Source organism: Crocodylus siamensis, chromosome 11 (genome assembly GCF_052110815.1).
Source record: "Crocodylus siamensis isolate JL-2025a chromosome 11, ASM5211081v1, whole genome shotgun sequence".
Classification (NCBI taxonomy): domain Eukaryota; kingdom Metazoa; phylum Chordata; order Crocodylia; family Crocodylidae; genus Crocodylus; species Crocodylus siamensis.
Window position 1 is genome coordinate 47,071,080 of NC_143405.1, and position 17,687 is coordinate 47,088,766.

General features: G+C 46.0%; 1 protein-coding gene across 1 annotated transcript; it reads left to right on the forward strand.

The window, feature by feature from the left end:
• The first annotated feature begins 1,031 nt into the window (after positions 1–1,031).
• UQCRC1 (ubiquinol-cytochrome c reductase core protein 1) lies at positions 1,032–15,713 on the forward strand. The gene is made up of 13 exons (XM_090022773.1): positions 1,032–1,185; positions 2,362–2,502; positions 4,190–4,276; positions 6,494–6,623; positions 7,572–7,770; positions 9,086–9,165; positions 9,343–9,458; positions 9,747–9,890; positions 11,270–11,430; positions 12,518–12,603; positions 13,136–13,224; positions 14,163–14,238; positions 15,477–15,713. The coding sequence occupies exons 1-13, from the start codon at positions 1,039–1,041 to the stop codon at positions 15,539–15,541; spliced, it is 1,521 nt and encodes a 506-aa protein (XP_089878899.1). The 5' UTR covers positions 1,032–1,038; the 3' UTR covers positions 15,542–15,713.
• The last annotated feature ends 1,974 nt before the right edge of the window (positions 15,714–17,687 follow it).

Below are 17,687 nucleotides of genomic sequence, written 5' to 3' on the forward strand. Positions count from 1 at the left end.
AAACCTGGGGAAAACGTGGATATGGGAGTCTTTGACATGTTCCAGAATTTTGTAGATTTTTCAGAAGCTGTGGGACTTTTTGTACCAGTGGCACTGTTGTGATGACTGGAAGGCTTTCTGGCTTCACGACCAGGGTAAAAGAAGTGGCGCCTGAATGTGAGTCTACCCACTGTGCAATTCACTGCGAAAAGTTGGCGATCTGAAGACTGTCTCTTGAAGTACGTGTGTTGAGTGACGCGATTCATATTGTCAATCATATCAAAGCACGTGCACTGAATTCACGTTTGTCCGTATCGCTATGTGAGGATACGGGCACGGAACAATCCGAGAATCGGGAAATAGTGGATCCCTGATCCATTTCTGAATGCCTGCAAGGAGTTGTTCTGGCCACCACTTTAAGAGGATCAGTTGATTGAGCTAACATGACAAAGGACTTAAAACATTGTTCAATGCAACCTCATCTCTATCGGCTTGGATTAAAATAAAGGGTTAATATCCAGAACTCAGCACCCTAGCTCTGAAGACCTTGCTGCCTTGTCCATCTACCTATCTACGTGAAGTGGGTTTCTCTGCAATGACAGAGGAGGTTGAACGTGAGAAACACATTGCGAGTTTCATTGTCAACCATCATACCTCAGTATTACTTGCTTGCATCTGGCGAGCAAGCCCAGGGATCCCACTGATCCTTTATTGATGATGTTCCTGATTGTTAAATAAAACAGAGATCACTCTGTTTTACACCGTGCCTTTGCCTACTGAGTTCGCTTTGTGCCACATACAGCCTCATACACACTACCTCCAGGCACCTTCCTGCTGCTGCAGGTTCCCAGGCCCTGGCCCGGCCCTGCAGCACCCCCTGCTCAATCACCCCCTGCAGCCCTGCCTGTCACACCTCCCACCAGCAGGGAGCGCGCACGCGCACGCGCCCACCCCAACCCACTCCTTGGCTATCTCGCACTCGTCCCTCCAGCACCTCCCTCTGCGCATGCGTACCCCTTTGCCTCGTCCTTTGTGCGTGCACCGCCCGTCTTTTGGCGCATGCGTGCTTCCCTGCCCGTGACCTTCCGGCGCATGCGCTGTTCCCTCCAGCTCGTCCGCCGCTGCAGGGACAAGATGGCGGCCTCCTCTATGTGTCGGGCCGGCTGCGCCGCGGGCCGAGCGCTCCTGCGGGGCCCCCGCTCCTCGGTGAGCGCCGCCCGCGCGGGACGGGGCCGGGGCCTGGGGTGGCGGGAGCGGATCCTGGCGGCGGGGAGCGGGTCCGAGGGGGAACGCCCGGGCCCTCGCACCGGGGGAAGGTCACGGGGTCGCTGCCCGCGGCGGTGGCCATGGAAATCCTGGTGGGGGAGAGCGGGATGAATGTTCGGCGAGAGCTCGGTGACGTCAAAAGGGGGGCGCCGCGCCTGCCTGCGTTAACGCTTTGCATGGCCGGGCAGGCTGCAAGCGCAGAGGGGCTACAGCAGTACCCTGGGGCGGGGGCTGGGGAGTGAGGGGCGGAGCCACACCTTCCCCACGCAGTACCGACCCGTCGTGCCCTGCTGTTTGCCTGCCTGTGGAGTGGGGTAGGCAGCCTGGAGATGGGTGATTGTGCCCAAAAGCTAGCAAAAAACTTTACAACTATTCAGGGGGTCTAGTAAAAGATATCACATCTGCCCAGAGAAGTGGCCTGCCTGGACACCTGTGGCCATTTCTTGCTTAAGCAACTGTTCCCAAGACGTGGCCTCCTGGGGTGTTGCGCTCCTTCCTCCTTCTCCACACCTTTCTGTCCTTTCCATCCCAGTCCTGCTGCTGCATCTGTGTGGATCTGTTTTTGGTCCCTTGCAGCCATGGGGGCAGTCATCTCTTGAACTTAGCTCCTAGCACTCAGTTGTTAGTAGCAAATCAGCTTGGCGAGAGGGTAAACCAGCTTTCAGGAAGGTGCCGTGCTTCTGCACTGCAACACCCTACCGTCTGCATGTGATGCTGCGGTATAGACGTGTGCTAAATCAGTAAAGGGACTCATTAAGTTTGGAGCTGACCTGGAGCCAGCAGTGGGTTTCTGCTGTTGGCCAGTCAGCATTTGGTTCATGATGTAGGGGTCAGCCTTGTCCAGCAAGAGCAGGGTTTGAATATGCTTCTGGGAGTCTGTTGGTTTTGTGTGTTAAGACCTGCTTGTATTAACATACAAAAGCTTTTCACCCAGAATTCTTAGTTAGGAGATGTGATAGACTTTGAATAACCTTAGGAGGAAAAACTTTGACTGTGAACCTAACAGTGCTCTAATTAACTGATTAGGCTGGGTTTATTGTGTAGTTGGGAATCTTCATGCAACTGTGTCTATATTATGCTGTGAGAGTCACAGTTTGATCATGTTTTTCTCTTTAGCCAGCCCTGTTGAGTTTGACAAGGAATCATGGTGCAGCTACCTATGCCCAGGTACTCCAAAATCTTCCAGAGACTCAGGTCACCACTCTTGACAATGGCCTCCGTGTGGCATCTGAGGAGTCCGGCCAACCTACGTGCACGGTAATTTTTAAGGGGGAATCGGGGTTTATTTTAGGATGACTCAGTTCTGTACCAAGTTTATCGACTTCCAAAGGAGCACAGCTTTTATTTGAACCTAGATTGGCAGCAGAGATCTAGCAGGAGGTAGACTATAAGTTCAGTCTGTAATGTGCAAGTCCACCTTGCCTGACTTCAGACTAACACAGCTAGCTTCCTCTTTCGGTAGAGATATAGTCTGTCTTGTGTTGTTAGCTGTTAGGGTCACAACCTGGTCAATGGAATCAGTAGTAAAAGGTATTGATTGCTTTGCTTTGGAATGAGTCTAAAATGCTTCCAGTGATACTTTTGTGCTCTGTTTAGTTTGCTTTTTGAATGAAGATAGTTTTTGTATGAGTGGGACAGCTGTTAATTGTTGAATACAACTTGGATAAATTGAGAGAGAAGATTATCCAAAGTTACTAGATGCATGCCATAAATAAAGTAATCTTTTCAACCTATGATGCAAAATATTTGTCCCCATGTGTGACAGGAAATGTTGCCCATGAGAGCATCTGGTCTTGTTTTTAGTTCTGGAAAATTAAGAAGCTAAAACTGAAGCTGATTAGGAGAGCAAAGCATGTCATTGCCTGCAAATATGGTACTCAGAGATGCAGGGCAGAAAATTTTCCAGTGCTTTATTTTTCCATGGGAAATTTCCATTTCTAAAAATTCATTCTTTCATAAAATTCATTGGTAACAATTGATGGATGCCAGTAAAATGTTAGGCAAGTTTGAGTTTCGGAGTTGTAATTAATATTTTTCAGGTGATCATCCCTGGGAAGCATGTGAGAGAGTACATATATGTTTTATTGATTTGTAAACAGGAGGGTAAATACACTCACATAATAATCCAAAACAAAAATCAAGGGATGAATTCGCCTAATTGGCTGTGCGGGTCAAATCAAAACCAAATGCATGCACTGCTAAGCTTATTTCTATTTCTCAAAATCTCTTGCTTCTGTCCAATTCTACAGAAGCACAATTAGTGAAGAAGATGTAGTGTGATGATAAGTTACCCTTGCGCATAGACTCATTGATGAAACTATCCTTTAGCGAAAAAGAATATGGTTCAGGTATGCCTTGATCTGATTCTAAAATGGAACTAATAAGTAGTGCAAGTGATTCTACAGATAGTGACAGTAAAACTGGAGGTGCTGCAAGGACCTCGGTGGAAGAAAGTTAAGTTTTGTTGAAGTAGATGAGTGGACAGCCACTGCATATCAAAGCTTTGAATTTGTTTGAATGTAACATTTAAACCATATTAAGTGTGCTACATTTAATTTTTTTCCTAATCAAATATTTCAGTTCAAGTATTGGGACTATTGAGACATAAAAAACCACCTCCGTGTTAATTTTAGTTTTGTTTACTAAATATAAGTCAACTAAACATGCTGAATCAGATCATTCTCTATTTAGAGCATTGGAAAATTTTCCAATTCAAAATTTTTCAGAAAACCCGCATCTGATGGTACTTGCTCAGCATTGTTTCTCATAAGACACTGAAGGTTGGGGCCACAGATAGAGACCTTTATATGCTTATGTTATGCTCTTGCCAGTGGGTGTGCATATGTGACCCCCCCCCCCCAAAAAAAAAAAAAAAAAGAAAAAAAAAGTAGGAAGCTTATGAATTTTTGCTTGCGTTATTTACTTGGAGCATCTCTCTTCTCAGGTGGGCTTGTGGATCCAGGTAGGGAGCCGCTATGAAAATGAAAAGAACAATGGAGCAGGCTACTTTGTGGAACATCTGGCATTCAAGGTGAGATGATAACTGGAGCTGGGAACTGCCATGGGACTTGGCGTAAGACAGCTACTTATATATAACACTCGGGTTTTTGGAGCCCCACAACTCTTGGTTTTTTGTTTTTTTTTTCCTCTTTATTCACTTTGTTGTCTCATGTTTCAGTGGGTCAAGACTGTGATAAGGAACTGGATTTTTCTGTCTACAGCAGCGGTTGTCAGCCGGGGGTGTGAGTACCCCTAGGGGTATGTGGAAAAGTCCTAGGGGTGCATGCGGCCAGGCGGGGACAGAGCACTGCCAACCATCACCCCATGCTGCTGCCTCCCAGGAGCGGGGCTGGGGGAGGGACGAGGGGAGTGGTGCCCCTCTGTGGGCTGCACAGGTGCCTGCTGGGGTGGTGGGGGCTCGCATGTGGTGGCTACTGCTGCCATCCACCACCCTGCACTGCCGCCAAACACCGCTTTCCCACAGCCGGTTGCACACACGGCTCTGTGGGCTGCTGACAGGCAGCACACAATTGGCCGGGTGCGAGGCCCATCAGCAGTCTGCAGAGCCACATGTGCAACCAGCTATGTGAAAGCAGGACGGTGGGTGGTGGTGGCAGCGCAGCGGGGTGGATGGTAGTAGTGGCTGCTGTGTGAAAGCCCCCTGCTCCATGTCTGGCCACCACCACCAGAAGGCTGAAAACCCCTGACCTACAGTTTCTGAGCACCAGAATATGCACACACATCTTTGTTCTCTTGCTGTCTTACACAACCTTTGGTTGTGTGAACAGGAAATGGTTCTATAGAGAACTTAGTAAGGTGGCATCCCAACCTTGATTCAGGTCTCTGGCTCTATTGTGATGTATAAGAAAACAAACTATCCTAGGTTTTCGGAAGGAAAGTAAAAGTTGAGGCGATCCCATGTTAGCGCGTATTTGCAGATAAAGTGTTTTGAAGTCTTTGTACTGACTTGATTCCTTGCAAGGGCAGAGTTTAGACCAATGGCTTTTGTCATTGCTTGTGGGATTCATGTGCATAACTTGTCAGAATGTTTCACATGTTGGTTGTGGGGTTGTACAGTTATCTTTGAGATTAGAGCTCCTAGTCATTGCCATGACAGTTAGGGACTCCAGTAAATATAGGATAAGGGTGCAGCACCCTGACAGTTGCACAGAAGAACTGCTCTGGAAATTCCAGAATATTTTGAATGACACTGCTTTAGCCTACTTCAACAAAAGTCTCTTCATCTTTTAAGAGCACATATTTGTTTGACTGAGATACCAGTCCCTTTGTCTTTTTATGGACATAAAGATGGCTAAAAAGATTCTGTGGTTTACTCTGATATGTAATTCAGGACAAAGGAAGCACTGCTTAGCATTTGAGAACTTGAGGGGCTAGAGACTTGCTTCTGATCTCAACATTTATTTACACAAGAGAAACCTGCATGAAAATATGTATTTATACTTATCCAACATGAAAAGAACAAGGCTGCTAAAAGAATGGCCATGTATGGCTGAGTTTCTAGCCTTTCTAAAGAGGCAGCCTTCTGCTGAACAACACTTGCTGTAATGCAGATGCATCTGCTGAGTAGTACGAGCACAGGACAGAAAAGGACCTCATGGATTATCTAGCTCTGTCTCCTACCATTGCAGGTAACGCCATTGTATAATCCCTTTGATAACCTGTCAAACTCCATCTCAATCTAGATGGTATTTTGCCCCCGTGCCCTGTCAGAAGACTCTTCCAGAGCATCCTTGCTGTGGCTAGAAACCATCTAATTTCCAGCATAAATTTATGGCCAGTTCATACCCATGCTGCCTTGTGTCAACATTGTCCTCCAATGTACATATCTCTTTCCCAACTAATAGACAGCAGTTATCCTCCAGCTTTTGTTTTGCAAGACCAAACAAGCCCGTTATAAAGTCTCCATTCCCATGATCAACCTAGTAATCTCTGTGCCCCAGTCCAGTTTGAATTCACTTTTCTTGCATCTGAGTGACTGGAACTGTATGCGGTGGTCCTGAGGTCAGCACACTCTCTAGTATAGTGGTATTCCTATTTCCGTACCTTTTACTGGAAATAGTTCAACTGGTGAGCAGTCCTGTGATACGTTTTAGTGCTCTAGTTCCTTTTAAAAACTGGGAACTTAACTGCATGAATGCTATTGATGTAGTGTTTAGTTTGCTAACAGATGTTGCAAAATCTAGCTAGTTTTCATTGCATGTATCTGGTTTTTTTGTTTACTTTTTAGGGCACAAAGAAACGTCCTTGTGCCACCTTTGAAAAAGAAGTGGAAAGCATAGGAGCCCACCTCAATGGGTACACCTCTCGGGAGCAAACAGCCTACTTCATAAAAGCTTTATCCAAGGACCTACCCAAAGGTGGTGTTACTATGGGACTGTTCTCTCTGACTTAAAGCCTGAGGTCAAAGAAAATGTTCTCTTCTGTATTTCTCTAAAAAGTCTGTGGGTACAGCTGCAGTTCAGATAGTGGTTAGGTGGTCTGGGCACATACACATTCTTATAGGTCATTGGAAAGTGCATACCCACCTAATGGTGACCCTAGTCTTCAGCTTCATTTTCTCCTACAATTATCCTTTGTAGTCTATTCTCCTGCCATTCAGTATTGGGTATTAATAATGCCAATGGAAGGATGTCAGTTGTCCTTTGCAATATTGTGGAATTGGGAAGATGAGTACTATTGAGCCATTAATACTTTGAGTCAGAAATGTACAATACAGCTCTTCTGGGTTCTGTTTGCAATGTAGCTTTAAGCTCTGTGCTGTCATGAACAGACTTAGGTTTGCTTTTTCCTACTAGTGTGAGAATCCATAGCCCTGACTGTAACCAAATATCGTTGTAATGAACTCTACAAGTGCTATCCATATTACTGCCAATATGCCTTGCCTTTAATATGTGCCTCCCTACCCCACCCATCCTGCAAGTGCACTCACCAAGCTGTGGTGCTCTTCTTGTCCCTGCTTGGCAGATGCAGTATTTTGCACCAGACTTTGAGAGTGACTTGTAACGTGGCAAAGTCTATGAGTTGAAAGTATTACAGTTTGTCTTGAAGACAGTAGACAAAGACTTGACCCTATGTAACTAGATACTGCACAAGCCCTTTGTGTCCCACTGAACTTCTCCCACTGCTGTTTTCCAGTCTCTCTACCTTCCTGGGCCCCAGGGTCCCATTAGAACATTCTTGTGTGCCACTTCTTCCTTCAAATTCTGAGCTGTCCTCAGTTTCCTGTCCTGGTTTCTGTTGCATTATGTTGTGGCCAGGTTAAGGGATTGCTAACATTGATCCTTTTGTGTATGTGCTTGTTGCAGCTGTTGAGATTCTGGCCGATGTTGTGCAGAACTGTGGTTTGGAGGCTTCACAGATTGAGAAGGAGCGAAACACCATCCTTCAGGAGATGCAGGAAATTGACACCAACTTGACGGATGTTGTGTTTGATTACCTTCATGCCACTGCTTACCAAGGGACTCCATTGGCTCGCACTGTTGAGGGAACCACCGAGAACATAAAGTGAGCAACACATGCAAACAGTTTCAGGTTGGGGTACAATATACGCCTTGAAGTAATTGGGTTTTTTTTCCACTGTTGGACTGAAGTTGGGAGGCTAAGCAGTTTCTTTTGGGTGTATATCACTGAACTAAATGAGAGAGGAAGTGTACAACATCAGCTACATGGAGCTGTGTACTGAGAGAATGAAAAGATCTTTATTGGCAACAGTGTGCCTGTGACAGACCTGTATACAAGGGAGCCTCCTTGTGCCTTTTGTCCAAGGTGGACAGTGCTGTGCGCTTAACTGATATCTTCATCATGGATGTGTTTTAACTTAAGTCCATGCTTCCCACTGCCTACAAAAGCTGGACTTTCGGGTACTGGCAGCTGACACCTTGTAGCCTCAAGGTAGGCTTGGCACAAACTTCTCTTGAGTATTCCCAACACTGTACATTAGGCCTCAGTGAGATGGAAGCCTGCTAAGAGAGGAGTGTGTTCCATGCTCATTTAATTTGGTCTCTCTAGTAGTGACCCTGAACTGGCACTTAACAATTAGCAAGTACAGGGGTCAATAACATACAGCCCATGAGCCGGATCCATGCTGGGGCTGGGCAGTGAGGTGCTGCATCTGTTTTGCTGCTGCTCCTCTTCCCCAGCTTCAGTACAGGCACACTGTGGGCTCACGGGGATCTGAGCTGGGGCTGTCCAGCTTCCAGTGGCACCTGTGCTGCAGCTGGGAGGGGTGGAGTGGGGGAGGGAAGGCAGGGAGAAGGGGAAGCAGAAGCAGCATAGATGCAGTTTCCTGTTTCCTAGCCCTCCCTCCATTTCCCAATAGCTAGAAGCTGCACTTGTGCCTGAGCTGGGGGCTGGGAGAAGCAGTGGAGGCACAGATGCAGCTCCCAGTTGCCTGGCCTCAGCACAGGCAGAAGCAACCCCTATCCCTGCTGCAGGCACACTGCTGAAGCTACCTGGTCCACACCAAACCAGGGTTGGGTTCTGTCGTGTGACTCATAAAGGTTGTCAGCCACTGGATGAATGGATGGAGACTTCCATTTTTCTTCACACAGGGTACTGAGAAGCCATCTGTGAGTGACTTCTGACACCGATCTGGTCTACATTTGATGTTTAACGTCTAGCTTCTTAATTCAGCATCCTATTCTGGTCCTGAGGGTTATGGCATGGGAGAAGATTAGTCAGTGCAAACAGATTTCTGGAAAGGATTGTTCTATAACCAAGAAAGTTGGGGGGGGAGTTTGCTTGATTGCCCCCACCTCTCATCCACCATCATCCCTATCCCCTGGGCTGCTGGAATATGAAAATTTTGTGTGTTCTTTAGGTCTCTGACTCGTGCAGATCTAACTAGCTACATTGACACTCACTATAAGGCTCCTCGCATGGTTCTGGCAGCTGCTGGAGGTAAGCCCCCATTTCCTGTTCTTCTCAGGAGCCGTGGTACTGCCAGTGCTAAGCTTTTGCTGTGGTTTGGGGCTCTGGGTTGCTTATAAAGCACATAAAAGCAGTGTATTTTTTTCCCTTAATTTGGAGAGCTATGCAGCTTTATGGATCTCTTATTCTGTCTCTTCTGCTTGCCAGGTGTTTCTCACACAGAGCTGGTAGACCTTGCTAGGCAGCATTTAAGTGGAATTTCCTATGAATACAAGGAGGATACAGTCTCTATCCTATCACCTTGCCGCTTCACAGGGAGTGACGTAAGTTCTTTGTGGCTCAATCTAAAGTACACATTTACAAAATTGGCCGCTAGCTGTTGTATGAGCAGGTGGCACCTCAGTGTGGGGCTGCAGTACGCTGGGCTGGCCAAATATGGTGATTTTAGATGTAACCACAATTCATTAAAAATGGAGGCTGTCCCTTGCATCAGCCTCCTAACAGAGACTTGAACCTGTGGTGTCTTGTCCCTTAACTTAGAAGCCATGCTTCACATCAGACTGCAGGGAAGTCTTTGCTTATCCTGATCTGGATCCCCTGATCCCTTGCAGGTCCGTGTCAGAGATGATGATGTTCCCTTGGCTCACGTAGCTTTTGCAGTGGAGGGCCCTGGATGGGCTAGTCCTGACAATATTGCCCTCCTTCTAGCTAATTGTATCATTGGACGCTATGACCGTACCTTTGGAGGTGGCAAGGTAAGAAATTTGGCAGTGCAGCAGGGGAGTTTGGACAGTCCATTTTACTACAGGGTTTGGGCAGAATTACTCTAGGGAGTATTCCCAGGAATATCTGAGGAAATGCCAGATATTGTGTGGGTTGCATTCCGATTCTGAGATTTTTTTTGCGAAATAGACCTTGTACTCATGAATGCAAAGTGTAGGACTTGGTGCAAATAAAGCTGATCTGGAATGGTTCTTGTACTCTGTGGGATGCGTCAAGAAGGCATTGCAGACATGCTATAGGCACAGCTGTTATGAGCCGGTCTCAGAGCATTTTTGTGATGTGTACCAGCAGGTTTTGGCGAGGGTGCCCAGCAGGGTCCTTCCACACCAGAGAATCCCTTGTCTGTGGAGCAGAGACAAAATGATCTCCATTAATGGAGGTTGAAGTAGATTTATCCAGGCCCCTCTAACTTGACTACAAATTTATCCAGGCCTTTATCCGACTATAGATTTATCCAGGCCTCTAATTTAACTAAGGAAAGAGAGTGAAGAAAAAAAATGGTCTTGCTTTGTATTTCAAAATGTTTTAAGTTAAGAAAAACTCTTCCGCTTATTATGACTCCATGCACAGTTCTTTTGGAACAAATGCTCTTCCTTTCCTAAATATAAAAAAGGTGATAACAGTTTTCAAAACAAAACGTGTTGCTGAGCAAGCAATTGTTACGATTTACCCCTGACTTCCTTTTCAAGGATGCTTTGTTTAAACAATTTTAGGTATAAAAAGGCATGTTAACTTGTAGCGGGGGGGAGTTCTGTTAGATCTCCTCCCTATGATCGTATGGTATAGTCGCCAATAAACCCAGACTGAGTCTGTGAATTCTAATACCAAACACAACGCAAAGTTTGATTTCTTCCACAGGAGATAGTGAAGAAAAGCCAGCTAATGTGTATCCTTATGATTCAGTCATGCCTTGAAATAAAAATGCCCTGAGAACTTGTTTTTAAACCCCAGGCTGTAGCTCTCATCTCTGTAAAGAATCCTTCTTCCTTTGCACACCCACTGACCCAAATTCAAGGCCACTTCCCATGAATCTCCCACCTGGCTTATGGTGCTCTTCATAAACAGTAGTTGGTACCAGCTTCTCAGTCAATTCCTGTGAGGGGAAAGGAGGTTTGGGATGTGATGCCTTCAAGAAGGCTGCATCCTATGCTTTTTTCACCTTAATGATGGTTGTTGCCCCCTGGGGTGACAACCTTGAGAACCTTTCTGAGTCAAGCTGTCCCTTGGAACCTTTTTATACACTGTGGCTCGTTTGTTTTCTTGGTGCTGTACCCACTCTGTGGGAGGGAATTGGGAGCTGGTTTTGGCATTGTGAGAGCCTGAATGGCTGACAGTGTTAATTTCCTTGCAGAATCAATCCAGCAGGCTGGCTACGTACGCAGTGGAGGGTGAGCTCTGCCATAGCTTCCAGAGTTTCAACACCTGCTATTCAGACACAAGCCTCTTTGGCATATATTTTGTTAGTGACCGCATGAAATTAGATGATATGATGCTTTTTTGTCAGAGCGAATGGTGAGTGTAACTTGGTCAAGACTTTCTGCATGGGGTCAGTCCCACTCATGGGCCTAGAGGTGGTAGAGGTTCCTTGGGTCCTTGCGAATCCAAACCCACATGGGTGTCTTGATAAAATCTGGACCATGGGTTATCTAGCCCTAGTGGCAGGACTTGAAGTGTTTGCTCAGGGAACCAGAAGCCTGGTCTTGATTTCCTGTTAAATTATTCTTTTGCTTATTTTGCCCTCACTTCACTGAATGTTGGCTGTGGTCTCTCTCTATTCCAGTGTGCTGCTAGTCAGCCTAACATCTTGGGGTGTCTTATTTCCTTTGGGGTGACAAAGCACAAACTCACAAATGATCTGATGGATATTACTCTTCCACTGCTTGTTACACTTGGAAAATTAAGCAGGAGGTCGTTCTGAATTCAGATTTACCAGTCAGAAAACAAAACACCCAGGTATAGGAAACCACTCAGTGCCAGGTCTGGAAGGGTTTTGGCACGTTGTTTGGCTCATTTTTTTTCTCAGAATATATTTATCTCCTACTAGTGCCTTGATTTTTTTTCAGATGGGACTAGAGACCCTCTAGGCTGCATACCATACAAATTGAGCAAGAACCAGTCCCTGTTCCAGAGCTTACTTTTGGGTTGGGAGAAAGAACACTTGCCCTAAAAAACTGCATGGGAATGTCAGCAATTGGAATCCTTTGGCATTTTCAGCTCTGTATCTGGCTGCTAGGGGTTTTATAAGGTGCTTGGGCAATCAACTGGTGGGAGGCCTTTGTAGTTGTGACTCCAACCTGAAAAGTGTTAGCTGATGCTTCACTCCCCACCTCTACCCCCTGTAAGCTCTTCTGGGTCTCTGGGCTCTTCAGTGTAATAGAGGGTACTGAAAACTAAGACAAGCTAGTGAATGCTTGTCTTCATCACAAGTCCAAATGTCCAGATTGGAGGTCCCAAGGGAAAGAATGGGATTTAATAAATCGCTTCTCGGCCTCATGAAGGCTCGGATCAAGTGTGAATCTTGTCTGTAGACCGGGGTTTCAGTTCTCATGACTATTAGGAGGTCTCTGAGAGCCCCCCGTTTGCTCTTTCTCCCGTTCAGGATGCGTTTGTGCACTAGTACAACAGACTCGGAGCTGAGGAGAGCTAAGAACATCCTTCGTAATGCCTTGGTGGCTCAGCTGAATGGTATGTTCTGTGCCAGGGCACTGCTATTTTTTTTATCTCTTAAACGGCTCTGAGTGTGGTCTTCTTGAAATTGGGGAACCGTGGCAGGTGTTGTGCAAGGCTCCTCTCCATCCTGACCCACAGTGTATGCGGTTGTTCCTGTCTTAACGAAGCACCTGAGTCCTAGCCTGTAGGCCTTCATGCTGTCCATGCATATGTTGACCTCTCCTAAGCGGACTGCCAGTGAAGCTGTCTTGTGAGGCCTGCCAAAGGGAAGACTGAGATCAGACAGATTTTACTTATTATCCAAGCCATCTGTTAGTTAGGGGCGTCAGCAGTATAAGTATTAAGGAATGTATCAGCTCCCTAGTAGGAGATACCTGGAATGGCCATCTGAAGGAGAACATGGGCTCTCACATTACTGGATGTCAACTAATGCTTTGGTTGGTGTAGTCCTCCTCTAGACTGATAGCTAGGCTGTGAAATGCTGGAAGGCTTTGGAATGCCTTGCTCAGTGTTAAGGCCTTCCCTAACAAACCTGCATGTCTCTTAGGTACCACTCCGATGTGTGAGAACATAGGGAGCCATCTCTTGAACTATGGACGCCGTATACCTTTGGCAGAGTGGGATGCCGAAATTGCTGTATGTATCAGTCTGTCTTGTCAGTTTGTCTGTTCTCCTTGGATCCCTTGAGCTTTCCCCAGTTGCCTGTGTTTCTGGGCACATTGCTTACATCTGTTTTAGCAGAGCTGTTTAACTCTGGCTCTGCCTTTGGCTCATAAGATTAGTCAACTGTAATAAGTATGTTGGAAATGTCAAAGACAGAGCCATGAACATGCCTTTGTTTTAATTTTTGTACCTTCTCCCTGTACCCTATGGCTGACTGGTTCAGTTTTTGTAGGGTAGTGGTACAACATAGGGCTATGGCAAGTGACTTGAGTATCTGTGGTTAGAGTGATTGGAGCTCATTTGAGTGAAACTGCTTCTCAGGAGATGGCCAGCAGCAAAGATCTCACTGGATTATATATTGGCAAGACATCTTTTCTAGTCAGCAGCCTGAACTAAAAATGGCTTGCGTGAGACTCCAGACAAAATAGTGTACTGGCCAAGAGAAAGAGGGGAAGGGATCTTGGTATTTCTCTGTTGCACTGAACCTTCTGACCAAGGACAGCTGGGTCATCATGAGGAAATCATAGAATAGAAGACCGGAAAGGGACCAATAAGATCATAAAGTCCAGTCTCCTGCCATGGGCAGGAGGTAATTGGGCTCAAATGAGCTCAACAAGCTGCTTGTCCAAAATCAGTCCTCCTCCAAAATCAGTCCTTTTGGCTCCTGGTCACTTCCAGTGTTTCTCAAATTTCTGCTGTCAGCTGTGATAATAGGGTGAAATTTCACTACAGCCATATAGAGGCTTAATTTCACAGCCCTGTATGTGTACAGTTTATAGTGTGGGCAGCATTATAGACTGGCATCTATATCTGCCAAAGGGAATGTTTTTAAATGGGAAGCTGTCCTGCACATAGTTAAATCCTATTGTCTCCAGTTAGAATCTGCTCTTAGAACTGTCTCTCTCCACTAGGCTGTGGATGCTGCAACGCTGAGTGAGGTCTGCAGCAAATACATTTACGACAAATGCCCGGCAGTGGCAGCAATCGGTGAGTGACCTGGGGGTAGGCATGAAACGGTTTTGAGGTGTCGGAAAAGTAGCTAACTGGGATGGGTCATTGTATTAAGGGCATAAGCAGCTTCCTGTAGAAGGTATCATGGAGAATGTTCTCATCTCCTTGGTTAGCTGTGCCAGTATCTTCCCGAGCATCTGCCTTGCCTTGCTGCAGCATATCTGATGCACAGTGTTCAATGGGATCAGAAAATTCACAGGCTCAGGTGCTAATACAGTGGCTCTTAGCTGCTCCCACCGTGTTACAGGCTGGGGAGATGTGATTAACAATGGTGCTCCCATCTGGGTAGGGCTGCGGTGGTGCCTGCCAAATGTTTCCTCATTTGGGGGTCAAATCAGGTGATGTCTGAAGAAATAAGTGGGATAAACACCTTGTGCTGCTCTGGCATGTCTGTCTGGCCAAAGAGAAGTTCCTGTGGAAGAACCTGCCAGTGCAGCTCCGCTCCCTCTGTTCCACACAGCTCTCTCCGGAGCAAAGCCACTGGAAAAAGGGGTTTTCCAGACAACTGACAAGTTGGCACAAAACATCATCCAGTTATTGTCTGGAGGCTTATGCTTTATCCTGTTACTGGATTGTTTTTTCAGGTGAAGACTTGAATCTATTTGGCATGTTACAGCAGTGTAATGCAGCAGCAGCTGATGTTTAGTAGTTAATAATGGTTCATAATGCCGCTTGGGGAAGAACATCCATCGCCCTCTGCAGAGCAGGTTTCACATTATACAGTGTGTCTTATAAAGTCTTTGTGTAATTTTAAACTTTAATGACTTTGGATGTACACATGATGGAAGCAAACTGTAAATGGCAATTGAAAGCATAATTCATTGTTTTAACACAATACAGCTCAAATTCTGGACTTTAACATAGCCGCCATCTTTTGTGATACATTGGTTCAGTCCAATTTTCTAACTCGTCAAAACCATTTTCCAGTTGCTGCTGAGTGATTTCACAAATTGCATTTGTGAACCTTACCTTATGTATGGCTTGCAGTATGCTAAAAAAAGTAATAAATTATGCTTTCAGTTGCTGTTTACAATTTACTTTTATCATGTGTATAAACCAAAATTAAAGTTTAAACTTGCTCAAGGCCTTTATAAATACCCTGAATTTGAGCTGCTTCCTGTATCTGCTGTAACATCGTGTCAGCACAGTAGAACTGAGATGCTGATGTGGATCTCGCTGTGTCTCAAGTGACTGATTTTGTTCTGCCTGCTCAGGTCCTGTTGAACAGCTGCCTGACTACAACCGTATCCGCAGCAGCATGTACTGGGTCCGTGTATAGGCTGCCTCCCCCACAAAGAACGGTAATAGAGATCCAGTGGGCTACGAAGTGGCTCTAAGGGTTGTGCCTGTGGCAGAGTGGCTGTTGCTAAAGTTGGTGTGGAAGCACTCGTCTCCTCAGCTGTGTTCAAACCTGTAATAAAAAGAGTAAAATAAATGTGATATAAAAGGAATTGACTCTCCTGAGTGTTCATGGCAGTGCCTCTGAGCTGGGATGGAAGCCATTCAATTTAGGCAGAAGGGGTATCTCCATATTGATGATACTAGGCTTATGTGAGCACCAGTGAGTTTGCTGCTGAAGTAGCAGAGCTCCAGTGGGCGATGCAGAGATTTGTGATGTCCTGAGTTAATACATAGCTTTTTTGCAGGCCTGTAAATGTGAGATCAGAAGAACAGGGCAGTTGTAGGTCTGGGTCTATGCATAGGCCATGGCCATGGAGAAGGAATTTTACAAAGTCTCCTTCTGAGCTTTGAGTATTTGGCCAGTCCCCGCAAACTGTTGTGGATTTTCTTCTTCCCTTCTAAGACAACCTGAAGAGGATTTCACTTTCTTAGTTGTGAGCTACTCCTGTTGTCCCATTCAGTTACTTCTACAGTCTGGTGGACCAGGCTGTTTTCCTCCCATTTATGGCTCCAGCTCAGAAAAGAAGGATGACCGTCTCCAAGGAGTTTTAATGCTAGAAGACTGACTTTTAGAATGGTTAGAAACAGAATAGTCTTTATTTGCACTGTCCTGCTAGGCCCGTAGACAAAAGGATTGCTTTAGTATTGGCCCTCTTTGTCCTTTGCATAGAGAGGGCTAGAATTAGAAAGTGGCTGCTTTCGGCAGGCACTCAGCAAGCCACTGGCTGCAGCTGAGAGCACTAGGGGAAAAGGTTACAGAGCCCCAGTGAGATAGGCAGGAGCTCTTCAGCACCATGTTAGCATTGTGCTCTGTGGTTCAGCTTCACTAACTTGCACTTCTCTCACTCTGCCCTGAGCCATGTACAAAGTCACTTAAGCAGACAACTTGGCACAGGGAAGACACTGAAATTGTGGCTTGTTTCTATCTGTATTCAGAGCAATAGATCAGTCTAGAGGGCTTCAGTTACCTGAGGGCTGCATTCACAGCTCCAGCTTTCTTGCTGCCAAGTACTCCCCTACCTCTTCACCCTCTTACTGCCTAGCAGCATACCATCCCATTCCCTTGGATTGTGGCTTGTGGCTGCTGACTGTACTATGCCAGATTTTGTCTTCACCTCAGCTTTTTGACCTGTCAGCTGCAGTATGGTTCCTAGTGGACAAGTGTCCTCATCGGACAAAGCCCCAGGACAGCAATCTGTCCTCTTTTGGTGACAGCCATGAAAGCCAAGGGGCAGACACCTGGGCAGCATGGAAGAAGCTTGCCCTGCTGTCTGTGCTATGCTTCCTGTGCTCAAGGACTTTTATAATGGTTGTCAATCCAGTGCGTTCCCCAGCAGGAAATTACTGGGTCATGTTTGAAAACTGCATCTCACAGCCAAACCCAGGGTGTGCTTTTATAGAAGTGTTGACAGGGGCTTCCCACAAGGTGGCACTAGGTCATCACATCTCCATTTTTTAGATTCCAATATAGTCTTGTTCATTGGATAATTATCCTTGGGATTCTCATTTAACTTCCAGACATCTGCCCTGACAAGTGGACTTTAAAAATAACCTAAATGTTTCCAAGAATTAGTCATATAACTTGAGACGGCTCCAGCCAGTGAAGCTGTTTGCATGGAATCCAGATCCCAAATGACAGAGCTGTTGTGTCTGAACCCTTGGCACAAGGTAGGCAAGTTTGAAACTGTTAAATCGCCCTAATGCTGTTTGAATTAAAACTGGTGTGCATTGCAAGCTCTGGCTCATTCTGTACCCATCAGGGGCCAAGGAACTAAGAACGAGCTCATTTTTGCCTGAAAGGCTGTGGAACCAATAAAGGTTCCCACCTTAGTTTGTGGTTGCAATTAGACCCTGATTCTCTTTGAGAAAATTACAGTAATGGAAAGCAACAAAGAGCTCATTGCCTTATAGTCTTATGCTTCCAATGAACCTGGGGGTGGGGTAGTGAGATGGGGAGAGTGCTGAGGCAGGCTGGTGTTGCTTACAAAGCCCTTTGGGTGATGGTTTCCTCCACTGGAACAGCC